The sequence below is a fragment of the Panthera pardus genome, unplaced genomic scaffold, assembly GCF_024362965.1.
Source record: "Panthera pardus isolate Hobbes unplaced genomic scaffold, ASM2436296v1 HiC_scaffold_5, whole genome shotgun sequence".
Lineage (NCBI taxonomy): Eukaryota > Metazoa > Chordata > Mammalia > Carnivora > Felidae > Panthera > Panthera pardus.
In genome coordinates, this window is record NW_026526980.1 from 14,309,651 (window position 1) to 14,337,010 (window position 27,360).

The window sequence follows — 27,360 nt, forward strand, 5'->3', positions numbered from 1 at the left end:
GTCCCAGAAGAGGAGAGAGAAATAGGGGTAGAAGGGTTATGTGAGCAAATCATAGCAGAAAACTTTCCTAACCTGGGGAAAGACACAGACATCAAAATCCAGGAAGCACAGAGGACCCACATTAGATTCAATAAAAACTGACCATCAACAAGGCATATCATAGTCAAATTCACAAAATACTCAGCAAGGAGAGAATCATGAAAGCAGCAAGGGAAAAAAAAGTCCTTAACCTACAAGGGAAGACAGATCAGGTTTGCAGCAGACCTATCCACAGAAACTTGGCAGGCCAGAAAGGAGTGGTGGGATATATTCAATGTGCTGAATCAGATAAATATGCAGCCAAGAATTCTTTATCCAGCAAGGCTATCATACAAAATAGAAGGAGACATAAAAAGTTTCCCAGACAAACAAAAATTAAAGGAGTTTGTGACCACTAAACCAGCCCTGCAAGAAATTTTAAGGGAGACTTTCTAAGGGGAGAAAAGATGGAAAAGAAAAAAAAATTGTATATATATATAAATACCAAAAGCAACAAAGATTAGAAAGGACCAGAGAACACCACCAGAAACTCCAACTCTACAAGAATCATAATGGCAATAAATTCATATCTTTCAGTACTCACTTGAAACGTCAATGGACTCAACGCTTCAATCAAAAGACATACAGCAACAGAATGGATAAGAAAACAAGATCCATCTATATGCTGTTTACAAGAGACCCACTTTAGACCTAAAGACCCCTTCAGATTGAAAATAAGGGGATGGAGAACCATCTATCATGCTAATGGTCAACAAAAGAAAGCGGGGGGTAGCCATAATTATATCAGACAATCTAGACTTTAAAATATTGTATCAAGAGATGAGGAAAGGCATTATATCATAATTAAGGGGTCTATCTACCAAGAAGACCTAACAATTGTGAGCACCCATATAAATCAATTAATCACAAACATAAAGAAACTCATCGATAGTAATACCATAATAGTAGGAGACTTCAACACCCCACTCACAGCAATGGACAGATCATCTAATCAAAAAATCAACACGGAAACAATGGCTTTGAATGACACACTGGACCAGATGGACTTAACAGATATATTCAGGACATTTCATCCTGAAGCAGCAGAATATATATTCTTTTCCAATGCACATGGAACATTGTCCAGAATACACCATATACTGGGAAACAAATCAGCCCTAAGTAAGTACAAAAAGATCGAGATCATACCATGCATATTTTAAGACCACAATGCTATGAAACTTGAAATCAACCACAAGAAAAAATTTGGAAAGGTAACAAATACTTGGAGACTGAAGAACATCCTACTAAAGAATGAATGGGCTAACTAAGCAGTTAAAGAGGAAATTAAAAAGTATATGGAAGCCAATGAAAATGATAACACCACCACCCAAAACCTCTGGGATGCAGCAAAGGCAGTCATAAGAGGAAAGTATATAGCATAAGAGGAAAGTATACCAGGCCTTCCTAAAGAAGGAAGAAAGATCTCAGATACACAACCTAACCTTAAGCCTTAAGGAGCTGGAAAAAAGAACAGCAAATAAAACGCAAAACCAGCAGAAGACAGGAAATAATAAAGATTAGAGCCGAAACTAATGCTATCGAAACCAAAAAAAAACAGTAGAACAGATCAACGAAACCAGAAGCTGGTTCTTTGAAAGAATTAACAAAATTGATAAACCACTAGCCAGCTGGATCCAAAAGAAAAAGGAAGGGACCCAAATAAATAAAATTAAGAATGAAAGAGGAGAGATCACAACCAACACAGCAGAAATAAAAACAATAATAAGAGAATATTATGAGCAATTATATGCCAATAAAATGGGCAATCTGGAAGAAATGGACAAATTCCTAGAAACATATACACTACTGAAACAGGAAGAAATAGAAAATTTGAACAGATCCATAAAAAGTAAGGAAATTGAATTAGTAATAAAAAATCTGCCAAAAAAAAAGAAAAAGAGTCCAGGGCCAGATCGCTTTCCAGGGGATTTCTACCAACCATTTAAGGAAGAGTTAACACCTATTCTCTTGAAGTTGTTCCAAAAAATAGAAACAGAAGGAAAACTCCCAAACTCTTTCTATGAAGCCAGCATTACCTTGATTCCAAAACCAGAGAGAGACCCCACTAAAAAGGAGAACTACAGACCAGTTTCCCTGATGAACATGGATGCAAAAATCCTCAATAAGATATTAGCCAACTGGATCCAACAGTACATTAAAAAAAATTATTCACCACGACCAAATGGGATTTATACCTGGGATTCAGGGCTAGTTCAATATCCACAAAACAATTAATGTGATTCATCACATCAATAAAAGAAAGGACAAGAACCATATGATCCTCTCAACAAATGCAGAGAAAGCATTTGACAAAATACAGCATCCTTTCTTGATAAAAACCCTCAAGAAAGTAGGGACAGAAGGATCATACCTTGAGATCATAAAAGCCATATATGAACGACCCAACGCTAATATCATCTTCAAATGGGGAAAAACTGAGAGCTTTCCCCCTAAGGTCAGGAACAAGATAGGGATGTCCACTCTCGCCACTGTTATTCAACGTAGTATTGGAAGTCTTAGCCTCTGCAATCAGACAACACAAAGAAATCGGCCAGGAGGAGGTCAAACTTTCACTCTTCGCAGATGACATGATACTCTATATGGGAAACCCAAAAGATTCCACCAAAAAACTGCTAGAATTGATTCATGAATTCAGCAAAGTTGCAAGATATAAAATCAACACACAGAAATCAGTTGCATTCCTATACACCAAGAATGAAGCGACAGAAAGAGAAATCAAGGAATCGATCCCATTTACAGTTGCACCAAAAGCCATAAAATACCTAGGAAGAAATGTAACCAAAGAGGTGACAAATCTATACACTGAAAACTATAGAAAGCTTATGAAAGAAATTGAAGAAGACACAAAAAAATGGAAAAAGATTCCATGCTCCTGGATAGGAAGAACAAATATTGTTAACATGTCGATACTACCCAAAGCAATCTACATATTCAATGCAATCCCTATCAAAATAGCACCAGCATTCTTCACAGAGCTAGAACAAATAATCCTACAATTTGTATGGAGCCAGAAAAGACTCCAAGTAGCCAAACAATCTTGAAAAAGAAAACCAAAGCAGGAGGCATCACAATCCCAGACTTCAAGCTATATTACAAAGCTGTAATCATCAAGACAGTATGGTACTGGCACAAGAACAGACACTCAGATCAATGGAACAGAATAGAGAACTCAGAAATGGACCCACAATCAGATGGCCAACTAATCTTTGACAAAGCAGGAAAGAATATCCAATGGAATACAGTGTCTTCAGTAAGTGGTGCTGGGAAAACTGGACAGCGACATGCAGAAGAATGAACCTGGACCACTTTCTTTCACCAGACACAAAAATAAACTCAACATGGATGAAAGACCTCAATGTAAGACAGGAAGCCATCAAAATCCTCAAGGAGAAAGCAGGCAAAAACCTCTTTGATCTTGGCCGCAGCAACTTCTTACTCAACACGTCTCCGCAGGCAAGGGAAACAAAGGCCAGCCAAAATGAACTACTGGGACCTCATCAAAATAAAAAACTTCTGCACAGTGAAGGAAACAATCAGCAAATAAGGAAACTGACAGAATGGGAGAAGATATTTGCAAATGACATATCAGATAAAGGGTCAGTATCCAAAATCTATAAAAAACTTACCAAACTCAACACCCAAAAAAACAAATAATCCAGTGAAGAAATGGGCAAAAGACATGAATGGACACTTCTCCAAAGAAGACATCCAGATGGCCAAAAAATGCTCAACATCACTCATCATCAGGGAAATACAAATCAAAACCACAATGAGATACCACCTCACACCTGTCAGAATGGCTAACAGTAACAACTCAGGCAACAACAGATGTTGGCAAGGGTGTGGAGAAAGACGATCTCTTTTGCATTGTTGGTGGGAATGCAAGGTGGTGTAGCCACTCTGGAAAACAGTATGGAGATTCCTCAAAAAATTAAAAATAGAACTACCCTACGACCCAGCAATTGCACTACTAGGCATTTATCCATGGGATACAGGTGTGCTGTTTGAAAGGGACACATGCACCCCCATGTCTACAGCAGCACTATCAACAATAGCCAAAGTATGGAAAGAGCCCAAATGTCCATCGATGGATGAATGGATAAAGATGTGGTATATATATGCAATGGAGTATTACTCGGCAATCCAAAAGAATAAAATCTTGCCATTTGCAACTACGTGGATGGAACTGGAGGGTATTATGCTAAGTGAAATTAGTTAGAGAAAGACAAAAATCCTATGACTTGACTCATATGAGGACTTTAAGAGACAAAACAGATGAACATAAGGAAAGGGAAACAAAAATAATCTAAAAACAGGGAGGGAGACAAAACAGAAGAGACTCATAAATATGGAGAACAAACTGAGGGTTATGGGAGGGGTTGTGGGAGGAGGGGATGGGGTAAATGGGTAAGGGGCACTAAGGAATCTACTCCTGAAATCACTGTTGCACTATATGCTAACTAATTTGGATATAAATTTTAAAAAATAAAAAATAAAACAAGTTAATAAAAAAAAATCTAAAAACAAATACAGTTTAACAACAAAAAAGAAAACAGTTACATAAAAATAAAATATTACAAAATATGAAAATTGTCTAACAGTTAAAAGTTTAGAGAGAGAAGCCCTATGATAAAAAATTAATAATTAATAATTTGATAGTATGTCATGATTAAAATTCTAGACTATGCAATCTTCTAGATCGAGCGGGGAAGTGGGGTAGGTGGGAAGCAGGAGGAATCAAAGTTCACTAACTGGGGGAGTCAGATATTGTTTCATTACGAGGCCAATAAATTGAGAAAGAAGCTTAGTTTAGTATCTGAAATAATAAATCACTAGAAAAACGAAAATCAAGTTATATATCTTTCAAATCATCTGTGAGAGAAAAAAACACAAAGAAAACAGAAACAGTAAACAAAAAATGTAGAGACACACAAGACTGAAAATTTCTGTTAAAACACAAACCTAAATGGTATAAAGTCACTTATTAAAAAATACAAGGATTACGAGTGCCTGGCTGGCTCAGTCAGCATGTGACTCTTGATCTCAGGGTTGTGAGTTCAAGCCCCATGTTGGGCAAGGAGCCACGAAAGAGAAAGGAAGGAAGGAAGGAAGGAAGGAAGGAAGGAAGGAAGGAAGGAAGGAAGGAAGGAAGAAAGAGGAAGGAAGAAAAAGAAAGAGGGAGGGAGGGAGGGAGGGAGGAAGGAAGGAAAGAAGGAAGGAAGGAAGGACGAACTAGATCAAAAAACAAAATTCAACCATATGCCATCTCCAATAGCCAGTCTAAAATAAAACATCACAGAAAGCTTGAAGGCTAAAAAAAAAAAAAAAGTGGGTAAAGCCATACTAAAGCAAATACAAACAAAAAATAAGGCAGAAGTTGTAACATTCATACCCAAGTTGAACGGCAGGCAGAAAGCATTCAATGGAGCCATGGCAGTACTTGATAAAAATGTTCCTTAAAACCTAACAGAGTAATAAGGAAGAATAAAAGCTTACAAATCATTTTTATGAAGCCGAGATAACCAGGATACTAAAGCCTGACAAAAATATTTACTAAGGGGATTTCTATGAAAAATTCTAAAGTATCAGCAAAATATCCAGTAGTACATTACCCTGCACATGCATACATACACACACACACACACACACACACACACACACACACACACACACACACAGATATCCCGTAAACATGTGGGGCTTGTTCTTGAGTTGCAAGAATGATACAATATTAGGAATGCTATTAATAGATCTCCCATATTAGTAAATCAGAGGAAATAAAAATAATACTTGATAAGGGCCAAAACTCATCAAATGGTACACTTAAGATTTGCGCATTTCTCTAAATGTAAATTTTACCTCAAAAAAAGAGAATCACAAACCAATACTGAACTCCAGTTATCGATACGAATGCTGAAGCGTTTAAGAATGAAATGCTGGTATCTATCAGTTACTTTGACATTCATCCAAAACAGAACATGGATGGAGAGGGAGATGGATGGGTGGATAGGTAAGTGACAAAGCAAATCTGGTAAAACACCAGGCTGGGATCTAGACGGTGTGTCTGTCATACACTTATTTCAGCTTTTCTGTATGCTTGAAAATGCTCATCGTATAAAATACTGAAAAAAGGCGACCACCCCAGAAAGTTACAAGTTAACTTCCGATCTACATAATTTAATCCACATTAAGACATTCAAGAGGTTGAAGACTCGGAAAGCCTTACCTTTGTAAAGAGGTGCACACAAAGACGAGAAAGGGCTAGCACTCACCTATAGACTGAGAGGTGAATACCGCTACAATCTGCGGGGAGGCCAGGGCCTCCAGCCTGTTCTTCAGGGCCTCCAAGTGCACACACTTTTCTGAGTAGTCTGGAGTATCCACAAGCATCATTAAACTGTTCTGCAGACCTGTCAGCTTGGCAGAAATCACAGCTATGTCCTATAAAAAGACCACAATTGGGGATATTTACTTTAAAAGACCCAGGTACTTCAATTAAGAATGGACAAAATACAGAGTGCCTGCCTGGTGCAGTTGGTACAGCATGTGACCCCTGACCTCAGGGTTGTGAGTTCAAGCCCCTTGTTGGTTGTGGTCTACTTTAAAAAAAAAAAAAAAAAAAAAAAAAAGAACGGACAAAATACATGAAAAGACAATTCATAAAATTAAAACAAGAGTTTTCCTCCTAACAAAGTGGAAAAACCCTGGAAAAATTATAATAGCTATTGTTAGTGAGGGTGTGAAGAAAAAAGTCTACCTGGTACCATAAATTTACACTGTCTTTCTAGAAACAATTTAGCAATATGCATCAAGAGCCTTGAATACTATTCATATCTTTAAAATTTTTTTTAATGTTTATTTTTGAGGAAGAGAGAGAGACAGAGTGTGAGTGGGGGAGGGGCAGAGAGAGAGGGAGACACAGAATCTGAAGAAGGCTCCAGGCTCTGAGCTGTCAGCACAGAGCTTGACATGGGGCTCGAGCTCATGGACCACGAGATCATGACCTGAGCTGAAGTTGGACGCTTAACCGACTGAGCCACCCAGGCGCCCCGAAAACTATTCATATCTTTTGACCTGGTATTTCCTTTTCTAAAAATATGTCCTAAAGAAACAATTAGAAGGGGGTGCCTGGCTGGCCCAGTTGGTAGAGTATGATCTCAGGGTTGTGCGCTCGAGCCCCACGTGGGGTATAGAAATTACTTAAAAATAAAAACTTAAAAAAAGAAACAATCAGAGGGACACAGAAATATTCATGCATTTTAATTAATTAATGTGATTCTAGTGTTGTAGTAACAAAAACCTAGAAGCAACCTAAAGCCTCCCTGATAACAAATAAAATATAAAGGCTGAGTCCCTCATAATGGAATGTGGAATATTGTGCAGCCATTAAAGATCATGTTTTTGAAAAGTATTAATTACATAGCAAAATATGATTTATATGATTATAAAATATATATTATAAAATATGATTTTATATTTATTTATAGCAAAATTAGATAAAAAAGAATATAGACACTAAAATATATGTAAGTGTCTATATACCTGTAATATATGCATACATATAAAATACACAGGTGCAAAGATGTAAAAATACACAGAAAAATACCTACTAGACATAAAAAGCATATTACTAGGACATAGGAATAAGGCTCATTTTGTTCTCTGCCTTGTATCTTTCTGAATTTTCCAAATCTTCCAGACACACACAAATTATGTGTATAATTTGGGGCACCTGGGTTGCTCAGTCAGTTAAGCATCTGATTCTTGATTTCAGCTCAGGTCACGATCTCATGGTTCATGAGTTCAAGCCCCAAGTAAGGCTTTATGCTGATAGCACACAGCCTGCTTGGAATTCTCTCTCTCTCCCTCTCTCTCTGCCCCTTCCCCGCTTCCGTGAGCACTCTCTCTCTCAAAGATAAATCGACATTAAAAAAAATTATGTTTAGGGGCATCTGGGTGGCTCAGTTGGTTAAGCATCTGACTTCAGCTCAGGTCATGATTTCATGGTTCGTGGGTTCGAGCCCCACGTTGGGCTCTGTTGCTGACAGCTCAGAGCCTGGAGCCTGCTTCGGATTCTGTGTCTCCCTCTCTCTCTGCCCCTCCCCAGTTTGTGCTCTGGCTCTCTCTGTCTCTCAAAAATAAATAAACATTAAAAAAAACTATGTTTATAATTAGAAAAGCTATTTTTTAAAAGAATTAAGAATGCAGTAATTGTTTCATTTCAGCATCTGAAAGGTGTCTACGATGTGTCAGACACCGTATTGAAACACAAAGATCACAGTGCAGCCCTTGGGTTCACATACAGAAAGATCAGGATACAAATTAAGAACTATGGCTCAAGAGGCACAGGGAGGGAGCGACTGAGTTTGCCAATGAGAGGGTGGGAGCCAGCAGTGACAGATGGATGTTGAAATGGTGTAGGAGAAAAACAATGGGAAGCTTGATCAGAGTGGTGGCAGAGGGATCTAAGGAACAGACAACTTCAGAGAAAGATGGGAGAGATGGGGGAAAGGGAACAGTTAAGGACTGCCGAGGTTTCCAGCCTCAATACTTGCATGGGAAGTGCCGCCATTAACCAAGAGAGGGAGGCCAAAGGGAAGAGCAAATGGGCAGTGGTTCTAGACAGAAGTAATGAATTTAGTTTGCAGTGTCCAGGGGGATGTCCAGGTGGATACAGGCGATCTTGTGGGCAATTAGTTCCGAATATCAGGATAGCTGGGAGGGGAGAAAGCAGCTTTCTAACTTTTAGCTAGTTAATATTAGTAGCGTACAGATTGCAATCAGAGACTGTACTTAGGTCCATTCTCTGTCACATCCATGCCAGAAGTCAAGTAAGATTTGCAACTCACATCTGTGAACCCTAAATCAATTACCTTGTCATGAGCCCAGAGGAGCTCTATTGTACTTAAAAATAAACATAACTGGGGTGCCTGGTGGCTCAGTTGGTTGAGCATCTGATTTCGGCTCAGGTTGTGATCTCCAGGTTCCTGAATTTGAGCCTCACATCAGGCTCTCTGCTGTCAGAAGAGACCCTCTGGCCCCCTCTCTCTGCCCCTCCCCCGCTCTGTGTTAAAGATAAACATAACTGATATGGAATAAGAGATCTCTCAGTACAAAAACAAAGTGCCCAGCAGCGTTCACAATGTGCTACCATTTATGGCAACCAAAGGGCAGGGATCATATATAAGTGTGTATGTGTCAGGAAGGACAGGTATAAAGGTGGTGCGAGAGTTTGTACGGAGAAGGGAAATGAGGGCACTGGGAGGTGTCAGGGTTACAGGGAAAACGTTTTTGGCTGTTTATTCCTGTCTACGAATTTTTTCCCCACATGCACGAAGCGCTTTTTTAAAAACTTGTGAGAGTTCTGAAAACCAGCAAAAGGGATGATAAAGAATTCATTTTGCTTAACAACTGAAAAGGAGTTTTTCACAAGACATCATCTGACCTCCTCCTTATAACCAGGTATCAAAAGCATTCCTACTCACTACCGTTGGCGGCCCAGGAGGTGTTAAGTACCTTGCCAGGATCCCATGATGGGTAAGGTCTGTCTGCCCGTGCTCCACACTCTCCTAATCCATTTCCTCTGCCTTTTTTACTGAGGCTTCTCCTAAACTCTGTGACTAGAAGCCTTCAGTCAATCAGGAGATACAAACTCAAGATGGTGGAAAGACCCAGAGCAATTTCAGATCTTCCTACCCTCTGCCTGCACACTTCCTGTGCTGCTTTTTACTACCCCTTACGGTTTCGAGTAAATGACTTTCTCATCGGTTTCTCCAAACCTCACGTTCCTGCCCGAACAGAACGCACAACATCCCCTGAACAAAAAACCTACTTGAGTCTTAAACGTCTCCTCAATATCAGCGCTCAATGTGCTCCACTTGTCTGCTTCTTGAAGAGATTCTGCGGCAAGCTGCATTCTAGACTTCACCTGGTCGATTTCTACCAACACCTAAAAGAGAAATGAGGGATCAAACACTAAGGAAATGGCAGTTCCTTTTTCTCTCCCTTGCTCCAGTGACTTGAAACATAAGCACTGTGAGGTGCCCCTGTCTTCAGGGAGCTTCTGTGCCCCTTACGACACCAATCATATGGCTACATTGTTCAGCAGGTGCTGAAGACAGACGTGCAAGCTGAAAGAACCAAGCCAAAGAGGAGTGTTGAGTGGCTGGCAGACTTTGGAGTTCAGGTTGGGAGGGAAGGTCTTCTAAAACCAAGAATCAACATTTAGGACAGGAGCCAAAATACCTGCATCGATTGGGATGTATCCTGTTCAAATTTTTTAATGTCCTCCTTGACAAGAATCATCTGCTCTTTCAGGAAAGACGCCTCCTGTTTAAGGGCTTCCACATCACGGAGCACTTTGGGCATGTTCTGAAGAGCCTGGTGACTTGTTTCTGCAGCAAGAAGCCAAGAATGAAAGGCGAAAATCGGAGCAGTCACAACTTGAATAAATCAGGAGACAGGAAGGGACTCTTCCCCAAAGCACTACCAACTACACAGCTTTCTGAGCCTGCGGGAAATGCGGGGTGGAGAGGAGGTGGGCCGGGAGGTGGCCTCTGCCAGGGCCATGTCCTCCCCAGTCTGATGGGTGAGGGTCACGTGATTTGACAAGGAAGGAACCATCAGCCCGACCCAACACCAACTGTTTTCCACCACTGAGTGAAAGTGCAACTCCCTCTGTGAGGAGACAGAATGAAAGAATCTGACACTGGGTAGATGCCAGCTACGTGCAGGTGGTTTACCAACGTTCTATCACTTAATGTCCACAGTAATCATTAGTAGCCGCCTCTTAGAAATAAGAAAACTGAGGCTTAGGAAGGTTGAGTAACTTGCTTAAGATTGCACAGAGCTGAAACCAAGCCTTACATGTGTCCGGCCCATTTGCATTCCATGGTCTTTTCAAAACAGTCCACAGACTCTCAGCATCAACTGGAGTGCAGTTAAATGCAGGTCCCCAGGCACCTGCCAGAGTTTCTTATTTAACAGGTCTGGTAGGAGATCAAGTGATATTAAGTAAGCTGCATTTTTTGAGGTGCCTGGGTGGCCCAGTCAGTTGAGCAGCCAACTCTTGATTTCAGCTCAGGTCCACGATCCCAGAGTCATGGGATCAAGCCCCACGTCATATTTGGGATTCTCTCTCTCTCTCTCTCTGCTCTGCCCTTCTCCCCTGCTTGCTCTCTCGAAAGAAAGAAAGAAAGAAAAAAAGAAAGAAAGAAAGAAAGATGCATTTTTTCACAGACATCCCAAATGCAGAATACAACTTGAACATTTTTGCAAACTATGATGTGTTATGTGGAACTGGGAGAGTTAATAGCACACCCCTTTAAGCCTTTAAAGAGCAACTTGATGGGAATCAACCAAAGAAGCCCAGTGCCTTCTCTACCAGCGCAATGAATGGAACTCTAACATCCTGAAGTAGTTCAGGAACCTGTTCATCCAGCTCTGCTGTAAAGTAAAAATCTGTTTCCTACACTGACCCCAGGTAAAGTTCTAAGACTAAGAAAACAAACACAGGACATGGATTTCTTCTGCACAAAGACTGACTTTTAACAATGTTATGGCCCCAGCCTGGTCTCCACCTGCTAAACCTCAGTCACTCTTCAGCCCTTGCTGTTTCCTGTATACTTCTTTTCCCCTCTCCACAGCACCCCCCAGTTTAGTCCACTCTTGTATCCATTTTTAATGTTTTTTTTTAATATTTGCATTGTTATATATTTTTTTATTTTTTTTAACATTTATTTTTGAGAGACAGAGACAGAGACAGAGCACAAATGGAGGAGGAACAGAGTGAGAGGGAGACACAGGATGTGAAGCAGGCTCCAGGCTCTGAGCTATCAGCCCAGAGCCCGATGTGGGGCTTGAACTCACGAACCGTGAGATCATGACCTGAGCTGAAGTTGGACACTCTACCGATGGAGCCACCCAGGCGCCCCTTTTATGTTTATTTTTGAGAGAGAGAGAGAGAGGGAGGGAGAGAGAATCCCAAGGAGACTCCACGCTGTGTTCACAGAGCCCAGCACAGGGCTTGAACTCATGAACTGTGAGATCACAACCTGAGCCGAAATCAAGAGTCGTATGCTTAACTGACTGAGCCACCGGGGCACCCCTGTATCCATTTTTAAAACCATCACTTGCAGTGGTTGCCTCTGAGAGGGTAAGGGCCAGATTTCACCGTAAGGGGACATGGGGACACTGTCTTGGGTGATGGTAACATTCTATTTCTTGACAGAGGTTTGAGTTATCCTAGGTGTACACATTTGTCAAAACTCATCACACTCACCAGATAGGATTCGTGCATTTCACCTTATGTAAATTTTACAGGGTGAAGAAAAAAAGAGCTGTAAACAAGTACTGAACTTATTGAACTCTGTTATGTTTAGGGTACTAACTGAAATGCACAGGGATAAAGGATACTGATGTCTGCAACTCATTCTGAAATACATCAAAAAATAAGATGGATGAATGGAGAGAGGGATTGGTAAGTGGACAGACTTGTGATAAAGGAGATATAGTTAGGTCATTAATTGTAGAGTCTAGGTAGTGGGCGTATGGATGTTCACTACAAATTCTCTCAACGTTACTCTACGTTTGGCACCTCTGCCCACAGCTGGGCGGTTCAAGAACCTGCTGCCATTCCTGATGTTCTCCCCCTCTCATTCCTTATTCCAATCCACCAGCAAGTTCTCCCCATTCTTCCTCCTAAAAACATCTTAAATCTATCCATTTCGCACCATGTCCACTGTCATAACCCCACCTGAAGCCACTATGATGACAGTCCACCCTTCTGAACAGCAGCCTCCAGCAGAATGGAGCCATGAGTCAAACCATGTCACCCCCATACTTATAAATCCTGCGGTAACATCCCATTACACTCATTTTGGTTCAAATCCAAACTCTTTCACGTGACATTAAAATCCCTGCATGATCTGGCCCCTGTTAACCTATCCAACCTAAGACTGGGTCTCATTCAACACTGGATCTCTGAAACCTGGAAAACAGTTTGTGCCCAATATTTGTTGACTGAATTCATGAACAAATCGATCCTCCAGTTTGGAGTCCTCAATACCCACTCCTTGAACCTCTGCAATAACCTCTCTTCACTGAAGACTTGAGCCACGGTCTCATCTTCCATAAAAATAAAGCTTTGGGGGGCGCCTGGGTGGCTCAGCTCAGTAGGTTCAGTGTCCAACTTTGGCTCAGGTCATGATCGCACGGTTCTGCACTGACAGTGCAGAGCCTGCTTGGGATTCTCTCTCTCCCTCTCTCTCTGCCCCTCCTCCACTCGTGCGTGCATGCTCTCTTTCTCTCTCAAAATAAATAAACTTAAGGCCTTTCACAGTTTGATCCCAATCTACTTTTCTGCCTTATCTCCGGCAAGTCTCCCCACTCCCTACGGAAGTGTGATCCTGTGGTCATCATACCAGTGACTCATATTTGTTGATGTTATTGATGGAGCTCTGTTGGAACTCACTCTTCTCTGGGCTGGCTAGGCCTTTCTATACTCACATGCCTCTGCATGTGGTGTCCTCTCTCCCTTTAATACCAGACAAGTAGCACAGTATCATGGATAAGAGCCTGGGCTCTGGAACCAACTGCTTGGGTTCAAATGCAAACGGCCCCACTCACTAGCAACATGACCGGGTAAGTTACCTCACTCCGCTGCGGTTTCTCCAATTATAAAGTGGGAATAATAATTGTGCCTACCTCTAAGGACTATTGCCAGGTTTAAATTAGATAATTATGCCCAAAAGGGGCAATATTAACATTTTGGCCAGGACAGTTCTTCATTGTGCAGGACTGTGCCAAGCATTGCAGGACATCAAGCATCGCTGGGTACTTCCACTGAACGTCCATGGTTGTGACATGCCTCACCACTGCAATGAGTAAAAACACTCTCACCAACTTCAGATATTGGGGGCTGGGGGAGGAGGAGGCAACGTTGCCAGCCCTGGTTGGAGACCCACCTAGTTAATACATATAAAGCGTTTAAAAGACTGCCTGACACATTCCAAGGACTCAAATATTGCTATCGCGTTGTTACTGACGTCCCCCCTCTTTGCCCTATGAAGTCTTCCTTCAAGGCCTAACACAGGGAAAGCCCTTTATGATTCTCCCAGACACCAGGTAACCATACACTTCTTCCAGCTCTCGCCGCTCCTGGTTCTAGTTGTGGGTAAAGCCACCCCTCATTGTAAGTGAACTGTTTAGTATCTTCCCCACAAGGCAACAACTGCCTGAAAGGTACACTTTTTGCCCACTGCCTATTTCTGGGCACATGCGTGACAGATGCTCAATCATAAGCAGAAGTTGCACAGTGCAATAAAGGATCTGCAGTGAAAGACAGCTCCCCTCCCGCTCTCCCCACCAACACCAGCCTTTTCTTAAACACTGGACACATCCATAAAATAAAGTTCCGTATCCTGGATCATAGGCTTCCTGCCGGCAGTCTGTGCAACGTGTCTCTCCCACAAAGCCGAGCAGAGAGACTGGCGTGCAGTATGCCCTGAATAAAAACCGAATCGAGGTGTTAATGAAATGGCTGCTGGCGTGTATTATTTTTTATAATTAACTATCCTTAAAAGATGGTTCAAGTCTCCAGTCAGGCCTGCCCATCTTCCTCACGGACATGAAAGTCCGCTAAAACAACGTTTCCCAGGTTTGTGTCAGTCCCAAACGGCTTTGATACGCTTCTGCCAAACATAAGCACGTGCCGACGATTACTTAATAATGTTGAAATACTGAAATATTGTTGTTCACGCTTCTGACTTAAGTTATAAAAGGAGACGTGACGGCAACGCGAGGGGTGGAAGAGCAAGCCTCAGACCTGGCAAGCCTTAAAAACTGGCGGCAGCGAGCTGACACCTTCCCCCGAAGGGGCTGCAGGAGGGTCGGGCCGGGCTCGAGTTCCCACCGCCGCCCCCCGCCCGCGCGGACAGCTCGGCCTCACCCTCCACGGCGTGGTTCACCTCCTGGATGAAGAGCTGCAGCTTCATCACCAGGGTGGCCGCGTGGCTGTCCGCCGTCCCGGCCGTCGCCTCCTTGGGGCCCGTCCTGAAGGCCGCGTTGATCCACTCCTTCACGTCGAAGTCTTCCGCCAGGAACTTGGAGAAGTCCATGGCCGCACCGCCTCGGCCCCGGCGTCCACGCCTGAAGAGCTGGCTCCGGTGGCAACGAGGCTGCGGAGGCGGGCGGCCCTGCGAGAGCACCGGGGCTGGCCTGGGGCGGGGGGGGGGCGGCAGGCGGAACCCACGGCACCCGCAACTCACCCCTCTGAGGCCCCTCTGTCAACTCTCCGAGACAGACTGCTCGGAATGGCCCTCGCCGCGCGCCGTACTTCTTCCGGAAGTAGGTGGCCGTTACCATAGTGACTGCGGGCGTTCCGGGCGCCCTGGTGAGCTGGGCTTTGGCGCAAGGCCACTGGCGGAGAGCGGGGAGCAGTGAGCGCTTGAGGGCCTTCCGCTTCTTTTGCTAACTTAAGTGCGTGTTCGCGGGCATAAGTATGTGCTTCCTCCAAAGCCCTTACGTGCACTAGCGCACTTCACAGTCTTCACGGTACTATGAGTGCCAGTATTTTCCCCAACGTAAAGATGAAGATTTGAGGCAGTTGAACAACTGGTTCAGTCTTGTAGACAGAAAGTGGCACTGTGGGGATCGGAACTCAGGCAAGCCCGCCACTGGAACCTGAACTCTTTACCATGCTTTACTGCCTTCCTACTTACTCTACGAGATCTGGCCTGTGCCCACCACCCTTCCTGCTCCTTTCATCCGTGTAGCCACACGAGCCTCCTAGTCCTTCCCTGCAACACACCGCGCTGGAACTAGAACTCACCGGTCTGCACGTAACCGTTTCCTCCAGCCTAAAATAAACAATGTGACGCCTCAGAAAACCGAGGACCTCCTTTGTCATAGGAACCAAAAAAAAAAAAAAAGAAAAAGAAAAATTAAAAAATTAAAAAAAAATCCTTTCTGTACAATTGTGAATAATTTTGCCATTTATCCGTTCTCACCCCAGGCATATTCTGACTCCGTGCATACGGTAATTCTTGAAGACTATATCTAAGAACCTAACTCCACAAAGCAGGAAAGCTCGTACACTATCCTTGGTAGGAGCAAATTGATCATGTCCTGTGGTATTGGAAGCCTTAAGTGCCTCTACAATATGACCCTCCCCTCCTCGAGGAACTTTTTAAAAACAACTTTACTAATAATTTACAGGATATAAAATTCACACATTGTGAGTATACAATTCAATGACTTTTGGTAAATTTAGAGTGTTAGTCTATCTCCACAAGAACATTTCCATCAGCCAAAAAAGTTCCTTCCTACTTATTTGCATTTAATCTCTGCTCCCACACCAGACCCTAGGAAACCACTAGTCTGAGGTCTGTAAATTTACCGTTTCTGGATTTTTCGGATACGTGGAATCATATACTGTGTAGTCTGTTGTATCAGCCTTCTTTTACTGAGTAGAATGTTTTTGGGGTCCATTTGTGTTGTACCATGTATCAGTAGCTTGTTCCTTTATGTTGCTGTATAGTATTCCATTGTGTGGACACAATAATGCATTTCATTTATTCATTCACCAACTGATGCACATTTATGCTGTTTCTAGTTTAAAGTCATCCTAAATAATGCTGCTGTGAACGTTCACTACATGCCTTTGTGTAGACAAGTTTTCATTACTTTGGGATATAGTCCAAGGAGTGGAATTGCCAACTTACGAGATAAATTTATGTTCAACTTTTTAAGAAACTGCCAAACTTACCTGGAATGCCTGTACCATTTTACATTATTATCAATAATGTGTGTGGGTTCCAGTTTCTCTATAGCCTTACCAATATTGGTTATGTAGTAGTAAGTCATTGTTGCTTTAGTTTGCATTTCCCTAATAACCAACAATTTTGAACATCTTTTCATGTTCTTATTAGCCATTCTTACATCTTCTTTGGTGAAACATCTATTTAAATCTTTTGCCCATTTTTAAACAGCGTTGCCTGTCTTCATATTATCGAGCTGTTAAAGTTCTTTACATATTCTGGGGTGCCTGGGTGGTTCAGTCGGTTAAGCGTCTGACTTCAGCTCAGGTCATGATCTCACAGCTCATGAATTTGAGCCCCACATAGGGCTCTGTTGACAGCTCTGAGCCCTGCTCACGCTCTCGCTCTCTCTTTCAAAAATAAACATTAAAAAAAAAAAAGTTCTTTACATATTCTGACTTCCCTTATTAGAAATATGGTTCACAACTATTTTCTCCCAATCTGTATTTTGTCTTTTCATTGTCTTAATGGTGTCTTTTGAGGCTCAAAAGTTTTCAATTTTGATAAATAACATTATCACTTGTTCTTTTTTATGGATCATACTATCTAAGAAATCTTTGAAATCTAAGAAATCTTTGCCTAACCTAAAACCATGAAGAATTCTCCTATATTTTCTTCTAGAAGTTTTAAAAATTTTAGCTCTTACATTTATGTCTGTGATCCAGTTTGAGTTCATTTTTTGGTTATGGTATGAGGTTAATGGCCTAAGTGTGTTTGTTTGTTTAAGATTTTATTTGTAAGTAACCTCTATGCCCAATGTGAGGCTGGAACTCACAACCCTGAGATCAAGAGTTGGGTGCTCTATCGACTGAGCCAGCCAGGCACCCGTTTTTTGTTTATTTGGGTTTTTTTTTTAAATACAGATATAGTTATCCCAGGACGATTTAAAAACTTTCCTTTCTCCACTGAATTGCCTTAAGATCTTTGTCAAAAATCAAATGACATAAATATAAGGATTTCTGGACTCTTAATTCTGTTCCATTATCCATATGCCGATTCTGTACCAAAACCAAACTCTCTTGATTACTGTAGTTTATAGTGAGTTTGGAAGTCTGATAGTGTTAAGTCTTTCCATTTTGTTCTTTTAAAACTTGTCTGGCGGGGTTGCTTGCGTGGCCCAGTCGGTTAAGAGCCTAGGTTTCAGCTCAGGGGGTGATCTCACGGTTCGTGAGATTGAGCCCTGCATCAGGCTCTCTGCTGCCCCTCCCTCTCTTGCTACTCCAGACCTTTTGCATTTCCATATACATCTTTTGATCAGCTTATCAATTCTACATAAAAATGCTGTTGGAATAGGGATTTTATTGAACTTACAGATCATTTTGAGAACTGGCATCTTGACAATATCGAGTCTTTCGATCCATGAACGTGAAATGGCTCTCTGTTTAAGATTAGGATTTTCAACCTCGGGGATATTCACACTTGGGGCCAGATGATTTTTTTGGTGTTCAGGCTGTCCTATGCATTGTACAACGTTTAGCTACATCTCTGGCCTCTACCCGCTAGATGCCCAAAGCATCTCTTCCCCCAAGTTGTGACAACTAAAAATGTCTATGCACATTGCTAAGTGTCTCTCAGTGGGAACAATCACCCCTCCTTCAGAATCTCTAATTTAGATCTTTAATTTCACTCAATACTACCTTGTAGTTGCACATTGCCAAATGTCTTGCACTTTTGTTAAATCTATTCCCAAGTATTGCATTTTAATGCTATTGTGAATGGAATTCATCAGTTCAAGCTATTTATGTGTGCATGTATTCCCTGGGATTTGTCTATGTACAGGTTCATAACATCTGCAAGTACAGACTCTTTTCCTTTTCCCTCTTTCTTCCCTCTACTAACTGCACTGGTTAGAATCTCCAGTACCATGTTGAATGGAGGAGACAAGAGCTGACATCTTTGCCTTGCTCCAGATCTTAAGAATCTGTCTTTAGCATTCAGTCCAATCCCTTTCTCAAGTTGAGCTTCTTTTTCTTCTATTTCTAGTTTGTTAAAATGTTGGATTTTATAAATATACTTTTCTGTGCCTATTAGGATAATTGTGTGGCTTTTGCCTTTTATTCTATTCAAACGATGTTACATAGTAATTGACATTTAGATGATAAACCAATCTTGCATTCCTGGGATAAATTCTACTTGGTCATGGGGTAGAATGTTACCAGATTTGCTTGGCTACTATTTTGTTGAGAACTTTTGTCAATGTTCATGGGGGGAAACTGGTCTGTAATCTGTTTTTGTGACCTTTAATTTTGGTTTATGAGTAATATTGGTCTCAGAATCATTTGAGAAGTGATCCTTTTCTATCTTCTGAGTTTGTAAAGAACTGGGAAAGCCTCTTCTTTAAATATTTGGCAGAATTTAATGTGAAGCCATCTGCACCTGGACATTTGTTGAGAAGACTTTAAATTATCAATTCAACTTCTTGTTATAGACCTATTCAAATGTTCGGTTTCTTTTTTTTTTTTTAATGTTTATTTATTTTTGAGAGACAGAGACAGAAAGTGAGTAGGGGAGGGGCAGAGAGGGAGACACAGAATCCAATGCAGACTCCAGGCTCTGAGCTGTCAGCACAGAGCCTGACGCGGGGCTTGAACCCACGGACCGTGAGATCATGACCTAAGCTGAAGTTGGGACGGTTAACCAACTGAGCCACCCAGGTGCCCCGATGTTCTATTTCTTCTTAAATCAGCTGTTAATTTGGGTCTTTCTAGAAACTTGTCATCTCACCTAAGTTAGCATAAAATTGTTCCTAACATTTCTTTATAATCCTTTCTAATTTCTATAGAACAAGTGGTGATGTCCTCTCTCTTTCCTGAGTTTGGTAATTTGTCTTTTGTTGTCAGTCTCCTATCATGAACCATAAAGTGTTCTTAGCAGTGGAAATCACTCATGGCAGAGCAAGATTGAAGTCACCTGGGTGCTTAACATCATATGGACTGCATATGGGCCCCAATCTACCTCAGAGGTTCCTGAATTTGAGAGAATTAGGAGTTAACTCATCTCTCCACAAGTTGGGCATGAAATCCTAACCCCCAGTTCCTTGGTAGGTGACCTTGTATCATTGCAGATGTAACTAGTTAAGATGTCATACTAAAGTAGGGTAGGCCCTTAATCCAATACTATCAGCATCCTTATAAGATGGTCACATGAAGACACACACAAGGAGCACACCACATGACCATGAAGATAGATTGGAGTTACACAGCCACGAGCCAAAGAATTCCAAAGATTGTTGCAAATCACCAAGATTATCTGACAGGTTTCAGAGTGTACATGGCCTGATTATCACACTTCTAGCCTCCAGAACTGCCAAATTTCTCTTAAGTCACCCAACTTACAGTACACATTTTTGCAATAGTCCCAAGTAACTGATTCAGAGACGTATTAGGCAATTGGTACTCTGGGCTTATCCATTTCTTGCAGCTGATACTAATCTTAATGGATATGGAGGGGACGGTCAGATTCTATGAAAAGCATCAACCTTTTTTGTAGCTTCTGCAAACATTAGGTTATTAGTATCATTAGCAAAATTTTATTGGTTTCCATGAGAATAGGAAAGGCTGTGAAATGAACAAAGTGACAAAATGCAAGTGACCACAGTTACAGTGGCAAATAAAAGAAACCTCAAATAAGGGGATTTGAAGAGAAATAACACCTACAGTTATATAGAATCTATTGTGTTGGGCATTTTCTTGACCTGAATAAATCCTCATCAAAACCTATGAAATAGATTTTTTTTTAACTTTTTAAACATTTATTTTTGAGAGAGGGAGAGAGAGAGAGCACAAGCAGGGGAGGGGCAGACAGAGAAGGAGACACAGCATCTGAAGCTCCAGGCTCTGAGCTGTGGGCACAGAGCCCAATGTGGGGCTCGAACTCACGAACTGTGAGATCATGACCTGAGCCAAAGTAGGATGCTTAACCGACTGAGCCATCCAGGCGCCCCTCCCCCCTCTGCTATGAAATCGATTTTTAACATTTTTACCATTTAAGAACAGAAAAACTGAGGCCCAGGGATGTGGAGTGTCCTGCACAGGATGCTACAGGTGACAAAAAACTAGAAACTGAACCTGATCCCAAAGCCCATCCTTATTTCACTGTACCATGCTGGGCTGCCAGAAATAAGGCAGGAGGGAGAGGGGTGCTAGAGAAGACAAAAGCATGTTTGGGCCCATGGGAATGAAGCCAGTGGGAGGGAGAGGAAGGGAAATACACAGAAACTACCAGGAAACTCATGTGCCAGTTTTAAAACCCAGGACTTTCAACATATAACTGACTGATCCCATCTGCTGTCAGGACAGCAGAAAGCAGGGGCCATTCTTTTTTCTACCAAGCAGTTTGTACTGATTATGGCATTTCGGCAAGCTATATCATTACACGGGAAGGAAAAAAAAAGCAAAGTACAGTTCATTGACTTGAACATGCCAGAATTATCTCCAAGGACAGATGAGGAACCAGTAGCACTGTCTCCTAGAAGGGTAATCAGGTGGAAAGACTCTCCACACTTTGGGTTTTAAGTCTGAAAAACACTGGGCGCAAAAATGACTTTTCAGCCCAGATATTTTAGAAAATGCATATAAAATTTAAAAAGAACTCATTTGCAATTCTGTGACCCAAAGACTTACTAGTTACTATATATGCATACATATACCAGGGTAGTTTAGTTTTTTTGTTGAGAGTGCAAGAGCGAGTGAGAGAGCATGTGCGAGTAGGGGTGAAGGACAGAGGGAGAGAGAATCCAGAGCAGGCTCCATGCTCGGTGTGGAGCCTGATGCACTGGATCCCATGACCCTGGGGGATCATGACCTGGGCTGAAATCAAGAGTCAGACACTCAATTGACTGAGCCACCCAGGTGTCCCCTGGGGTTGCTTAGTCTTAAAACTGGGGTCATGACAAAATATAAAAGCGCGTTTTCCCATTTAGCAATAGTTCAAGGGCAGCTTTCTTCCCCAGTAGATTGCCACAGCGCCTTATGGTAGACAGTTCATCCACTACTACGAATCCTGTGTTTAGCTAAAACCCAGTTTCATGTGGTGTGGCATTGCATGTGAATATGACAATTCTTCAGCCTCTTTGCACCTAGGTGTGGCCCTGTTACTAAACAGCCAAGAAGATGTAAATGCAAATATCACATGAAAGTTCCGGGATACTTTAAGAATTATCAGTTTTCCTGTATTCCTTCCTCCCCTTCCTCCCTGTGGCTTGGAACATCAGCCATCATCCTGTAACATGACGTTGAGAAGCACATCCTTGAGTGAGGATTTAGGAGTAGCTGGAACCTGGGTTCCTAATGACTGTCATTATTCAACATTACCAACATTGGTTCTGGACTATTTCTGGCCGCCTTTTAAACAAGGAAATAAACCTTTCTGTTTAGGCCACTATAGTATCTCCTTATTAAACATGCTGCAGGTCATTTGCTTTTATTAGGAATAAACAGTGAATGATATAGAATGCCTTTTTCTACATCTATTATTGAGCTGACCAAATCATCCAGTTGAGCTATTAAGGTGGTTAACAGCATCCCCAGAACACGCTTTATACAGTGTATTCTTTCAATAGGACTGCCACTGGCTTTAGAGTATTTTGCCCATGCATTCAAAAACAAGAACAGACTAAGTTATCTGCTTCGAATTTTGGTGTCTGGGTTATAAATTTTGGAATGCACAGCTTTGTTTACCAAACTAACTGAATGTTTTGTAGGAAATGTGTTCATCCTTAGTTTCTAACTGTTCTGTTATGGATTTAATCTTTTGACTAGACTTGGGGGAGACTTTGAAAATGGCGAGAATCCCTTGTGACTAGGTCTAGGAGTATGGTTTCCTATAAATACTTTTTGCTACCCTTCTATCCTTGATGTTCAGGGTGTCTCAGTATTAATTTGAAACTCACCAAGGTTTTAAACATCTGTTTTGTTAGTTGAGGAGGTGAACTTACAGTTATAGGTAAGTCACCTCTGTTCATGTGCTGGAAATCAGGTGGACAGGCTAACCGCAAACATGAAGTAAGTCTTTGCTAAGTGCCACGTAGCACTGTAGTCACTTTACATACATTAACATTTGATTCTCAAAAAAGTTCTGCTCTCCAGAGGAATCTGAAGAGGATAAATTACTTACATGGCTTCTTAGAGGCAGCAGTGAAGCTAAAGGGCGGAATCACAACCGAGGGCTGCCTTAATTATTTCAGACTGTTTGGGGTTTCAGAAAACCTCAAACATTAAAATCCTAAGTATCTGGTGCCTAAGTAACATGGCAGTATGCTTTTACAATGTTAACTCTTAAAATCCTACTGTTACCTCTGGAAGTGGGATGAAGTATTCAAGAATCAAAGTCAGAAAGAGCAGAATGTTCACACTTTTTAAAATGCAAGCTTTCAGGGCAGCTGGGTGGCTCAGTTCTCAGCTCAGGTTGTGATCTCATGGTTTGTGAGTTCGGGCCCTGCTAGGGATTGTCCCTCTCTCTCAAAAAAGAAACTTTAAAAACAAAGCAAAATGCAAGCTTTCTCGGAATGAACGTGGTATAATTGGGAATGCACTGGACAAGGGGAAAAAGGGCCGGGGTTTTTTCATTCCAGTGGACATTAAATGCAAACCGTGGACCTTAAGTGCCTTACCTATATAATGAAAATCTTGGCTCATCTCACCCGAGGACCCTTCCTTTGTCCTACCTGGCCCCACCTCTTTCCAGATAGAAAATGTCAGACTGATCTTTAACACCACCCCACCCCCACTAAAACCCCACATGGCTACCACTCCAGGACACTCTCCTACTGTTTTCTTCCAAAGAAAACAAAACACCTAGTTGGAAGAATTTTATATTTTTGTGTTGGGTCAGCATCTCCTACATTGGATATACTTGATTTGTAGATACTAGTAATCAAGCACTACTGGTGTTTTAGAATATTACCTTTGCTCTCTACCCTGAATGTCTGGTCTGTAAATTTACACCATTTTTAACAGGTAATATTCATGTTCTGTTGTTGTCATTTACCCTGTGTTCAACATTTACCATCTCCATAGACCATTGATGCTCACAGATAAAGCAGGCTTCTAGCCTAGTCTTAAATTCACTGAAGAGATAAAAGGAGAGGAGTGGCCTCCTAAAGCTATGGAAAAACGTGGCATTATCAAAACATGAAAGGACGATCTTGTGGCTGAGAGAAGTGCTCATTCTCGGCAGAATGCAGAAAGGCAGGAAGCACACAAAGTTAGAGAAGAGTTAAGAGCACTCAAGCATTCCATTTGATTGCAAAAACTTTTAGAGCATTAGGAAGCCATTCAGGATTTTCCAGCCCAGGATCAAGTGGCCAGATGTGTTAGAGCATTCTGGTGGTGGCAAGTGTAATGGTTCTGAGATCTGAGAGGCAGAATACTGCACCCCCCATCCCTCAACCCCCGGAAAGCCAAATCAGGGCAGTGACAGAGTGAAGGCAGGGGAGGGCATGATGTAGGCTTTAGCAATAGAGTGGACGAGGGGCGCCTGGGTGGCTCAGTCGGTTAAGTGTCCAACTTCAGCTCAGGTCATGATCTCGCAGTTCGTGAGTTTGAGCCCCGCGTCGGGCTCTGTGCTGACAGCTCGGAGCCTGGAGCCTGTTTCGGATTCTGTGTCTCCCTCTCTCTCTGCCCCACCCCCACTCATGCTCTCTCTCAAAACTAAACATTAAAAAAAAAAAAAAGAAAAGAAATAGACTAGCCGAGACAAAAACTACTGAGTGGCTATAGATGCAGCAGGAATCAAGAATCCATGAAGACTCAGATAGGTGCTTTCAAATAAAAGAAAATGTAGGGGGAAAGGGGGAGGAGTCCGAGTTAACAATGAAAGCTACAGATAACCACTGATGAATATGGATCTGATGTCAGCAAGGAGGTAGAAGCTTGAGACAAGGTCTAAGCCCATCTAGCAGTTAACTGCCCGGATGTGCTTAGAAAAGTCCTAAGGACTAAATCCTGGGGACAACATCACATTTAAGGGATAGAGAAAGAGGAACAGTCACAGAGATAAGTCCAGAAACGGGTGAGCAGGATCCTGGAGGGGTTCAGGAGAGGGGAAAAATACTGCTCATCAGTGCCAAGTCTCCACCCAATATATCATGGATTTGTCTCCCCACTAGAATGGAAGATCCACGAGGGCAGGGGTTTCTGGCCGCTGCTCTATCTGCAGTGCCTACAAAAGTGCTGGGCTCCCAGTAGCTGGTCAACTACTCATTGAAGAAATGAAGGCTGAGGCCTTCAGTAGTCACTGAACTTGATAAATAGAAGGCACTGATGATAACCAGGGCCACTTTCAGGGCACCCCTGCCACACACACACCCCTATCCTGTTCAACTCTGCCTAAGCACCACTGGGAGTCGGTCTCCTGGAAGACAGGATGTTGAGACACACAAGTTCGCCAATGAACTAGGGGATAAAAATCTTGTGTGTAAGCCTCATTCACACATTTTGCTGGAAGTTGTGTCTGGGCAGACATCATCATTATACTGGGTTCCTCTTAAAGACTTTATGAAATAGCTAGAGCCTAGAAAAGTTATACAGAACATCTGAACATGCAAGTAATTTTAGATTAAAATGAGTCTTATGGGAGAATGAAGAAGTCACTCATCACTTATCTGTTTTAGGAATTTTCACATTCGCTTAAAACTCAGCATAGCTAGATGATCTTTTACAGCTCCCATGCCCACCAATTAGCGCTGGCAAAGTTCTAACTATACGTAGAAGTTGACAGCTCCAACTGGCAAGTACCAGATTTTGTGCTAAAGAGCCCCAAACAGGGCCTTGCAGTTTCTGAGGTAAAATCCTGCCCAGACAGGTGAGCTGCTTGGGATCTCAAAGTCCTTCATCGGGCTCTATCGGCGAGGCACAGCTCTCTTCTCCCACCGACCAGCACAGCAGGACTGTAAAGGACACCCAGTGCACAGCAGGTGCTAAGAATGGACTATAAACATGAATTTTTCCTTCAAACCATAAACATAACAAAAAATCCACCTCTCTTTTCCAGCTTTGTCCAGACCCGCAGGGCCTTGAAGCAGTTTGTCAGGTTCCACAGCATGAAGTCTCCCTACTTCCTCTATAGGCAACGGTGCCCTTTAGGCTGGTCGTCTCTAAATGCAACAGGCTCTGTGTCTCCTACTTTACTCAAAACTCCACAAAGCGTATTTGCTACATGGGTATTTATTCAAGGACTTTCTATATTCAGTTCACCACTTAAATCACTGCTAAGCTCTTTTCAGATCTATTTGCATCAGTCCTTCATCTTGGACGGTGAAGTCAACAGGCAAGAGTGAGCCTGTTAGTTATGGCTGACAATGACTGGCACGGCGTCACAATCAAAGAGCTTGGAGGGTAAATGCTTGTGGAGAAACAGGATGAGAATGGAGAGGAGGGTCCTGAGTAAGGGCCCAGACAGGCTGCCCCACCCACGGAACCTGAGGCCTGCATTAAGGCCTAGGATCTGCTTTCCCCTCTGCCCTGGAAGGTCCTCTCTGGGTGATTCTAAGGCACAGTGGTGAAGGACATGCTTGGCCCACTAAGTGTGGTCCTCTCGTCTAGTGGCAGCCCCTCGCCTGGAAAACAGTGCAATAAGCATTCCATTTAGAAGATCTTCTCAAAAACAAGCAAGCAGCATTCTCTAATGGAAATGGAGACAAGGTCTTTCTTGGAAGAGAGTGCCCCAGAAGACACTCTCTGTCCCAAGACCAACCAGGTCCCTTTTAAGGTCCCTGAGAACAGCAGCCTGGGAGCAGCCGAGACTTTCAAAGGCTGACAAGGCACAGAGTGGATGGATGAAAAGAGAACAATACACAGAAAAAACACAACACAACACAACTTTGGCTTATAAAACCTCCAACCTGAGGCGGGGACATCAGTGTCCACCCACATGCAGAAACAGATGATTGTAGCAGATGGTTGTCAGAAATGCTTTAGCATTTCCCCACACTGCCCACACCCCAAGCCTGCGCTACCCACCCCCACAACCCCCCACAACACACACACACACACACACACACACACACACACACACACACACACAAGTAGTATCTGCAGAATAAGTCAGAGGTTGGGATCCAGAGCCTGACGTCGGGATAGAACTCTTGGCACTCCGCACTAAATCACCGTGATTAGTCCTATCTAGACAGCAACATTCACACTGGCCTAAGCTCGAGCGGCAGGGTCTGTCTCGTGAAAAGTTAGGCTGCACCCAAGACTGCCAGGTCTGGAAAGTCTTTCACTTCTCCTACTTCGCTGAAAGGCTGTCCGCCCTGGTTGAATGTCAGCTTATACCGTAACCGGATGGGCTCCTGGGCAAAGATAGAAGATGTTAAATTAGTGGGGAGAGACACAGACCAGCCCAGAATTAAGAGCCTTTACCCACCCAGTAGTCACCAAGGAACAACATACGTATGTAAGCTCCACCCCAGTGAGACCTCCCAACAGCTGTATGACAGGAA

The 27,360-nt window shown here is 42.5% G+C and overlaps 2 protein-coding genes across 2 annotated transcripts in view; both read right to left on the reverse strand.

Annotated features, from left to right (window-relative positions):
• COG7 (component of oligomeric golgi complex 7) overlaps positions 1-15,439 on the reverse strand; it is an 84,097-nt gene extending 68,658 nt beyond the window's left edge. The window contains exons 1-4 of the mRNA XM_053894367.1: positions 15,050-15,439; positions 10,348-10,496; positions 9,935-10,051; positions 6,375-6,543 (exon numbers count right to left, since the gene is read on the reverse strand). Coding sequence (XP_053750342.1) covers positions 6,375-6,543; positions 9,935-10,051; positions 10,348-10,496; positions 15,050-15,218 — 604 coding nt within the window. The 5' untranslated portion in view covers positions 15,219-15,439. The remainder of the gene's footprint in view (positions 1-6,374; positions 6,544-9,934; positions 10,052-10,347; positions 10,497-15,049) is intronic.
• A 10,628-nt stretch (positions 15,440-26,067) lies between these two features.
• The window catches only part of GGA2 (golgi associated, gamma adaptin ear containing, ARF binding protein 2), a 33,946-nt gene continuing 32,653 nt past the window's right edge, over positions 26,068-27,360 (reverse strand). Inside the window, exon 17 of the mRNA XM_019430404.2 lies at positions 26,068-27,210. Coding sequence (XP_019285949.1) covers positions 27,100-27,210 — 111 coding nt within the window. The 3' untranslated portion in view covers positions 26,068-27,099. The remainder of the gene's footprint in view (positions 27,211-27,360) is intronic.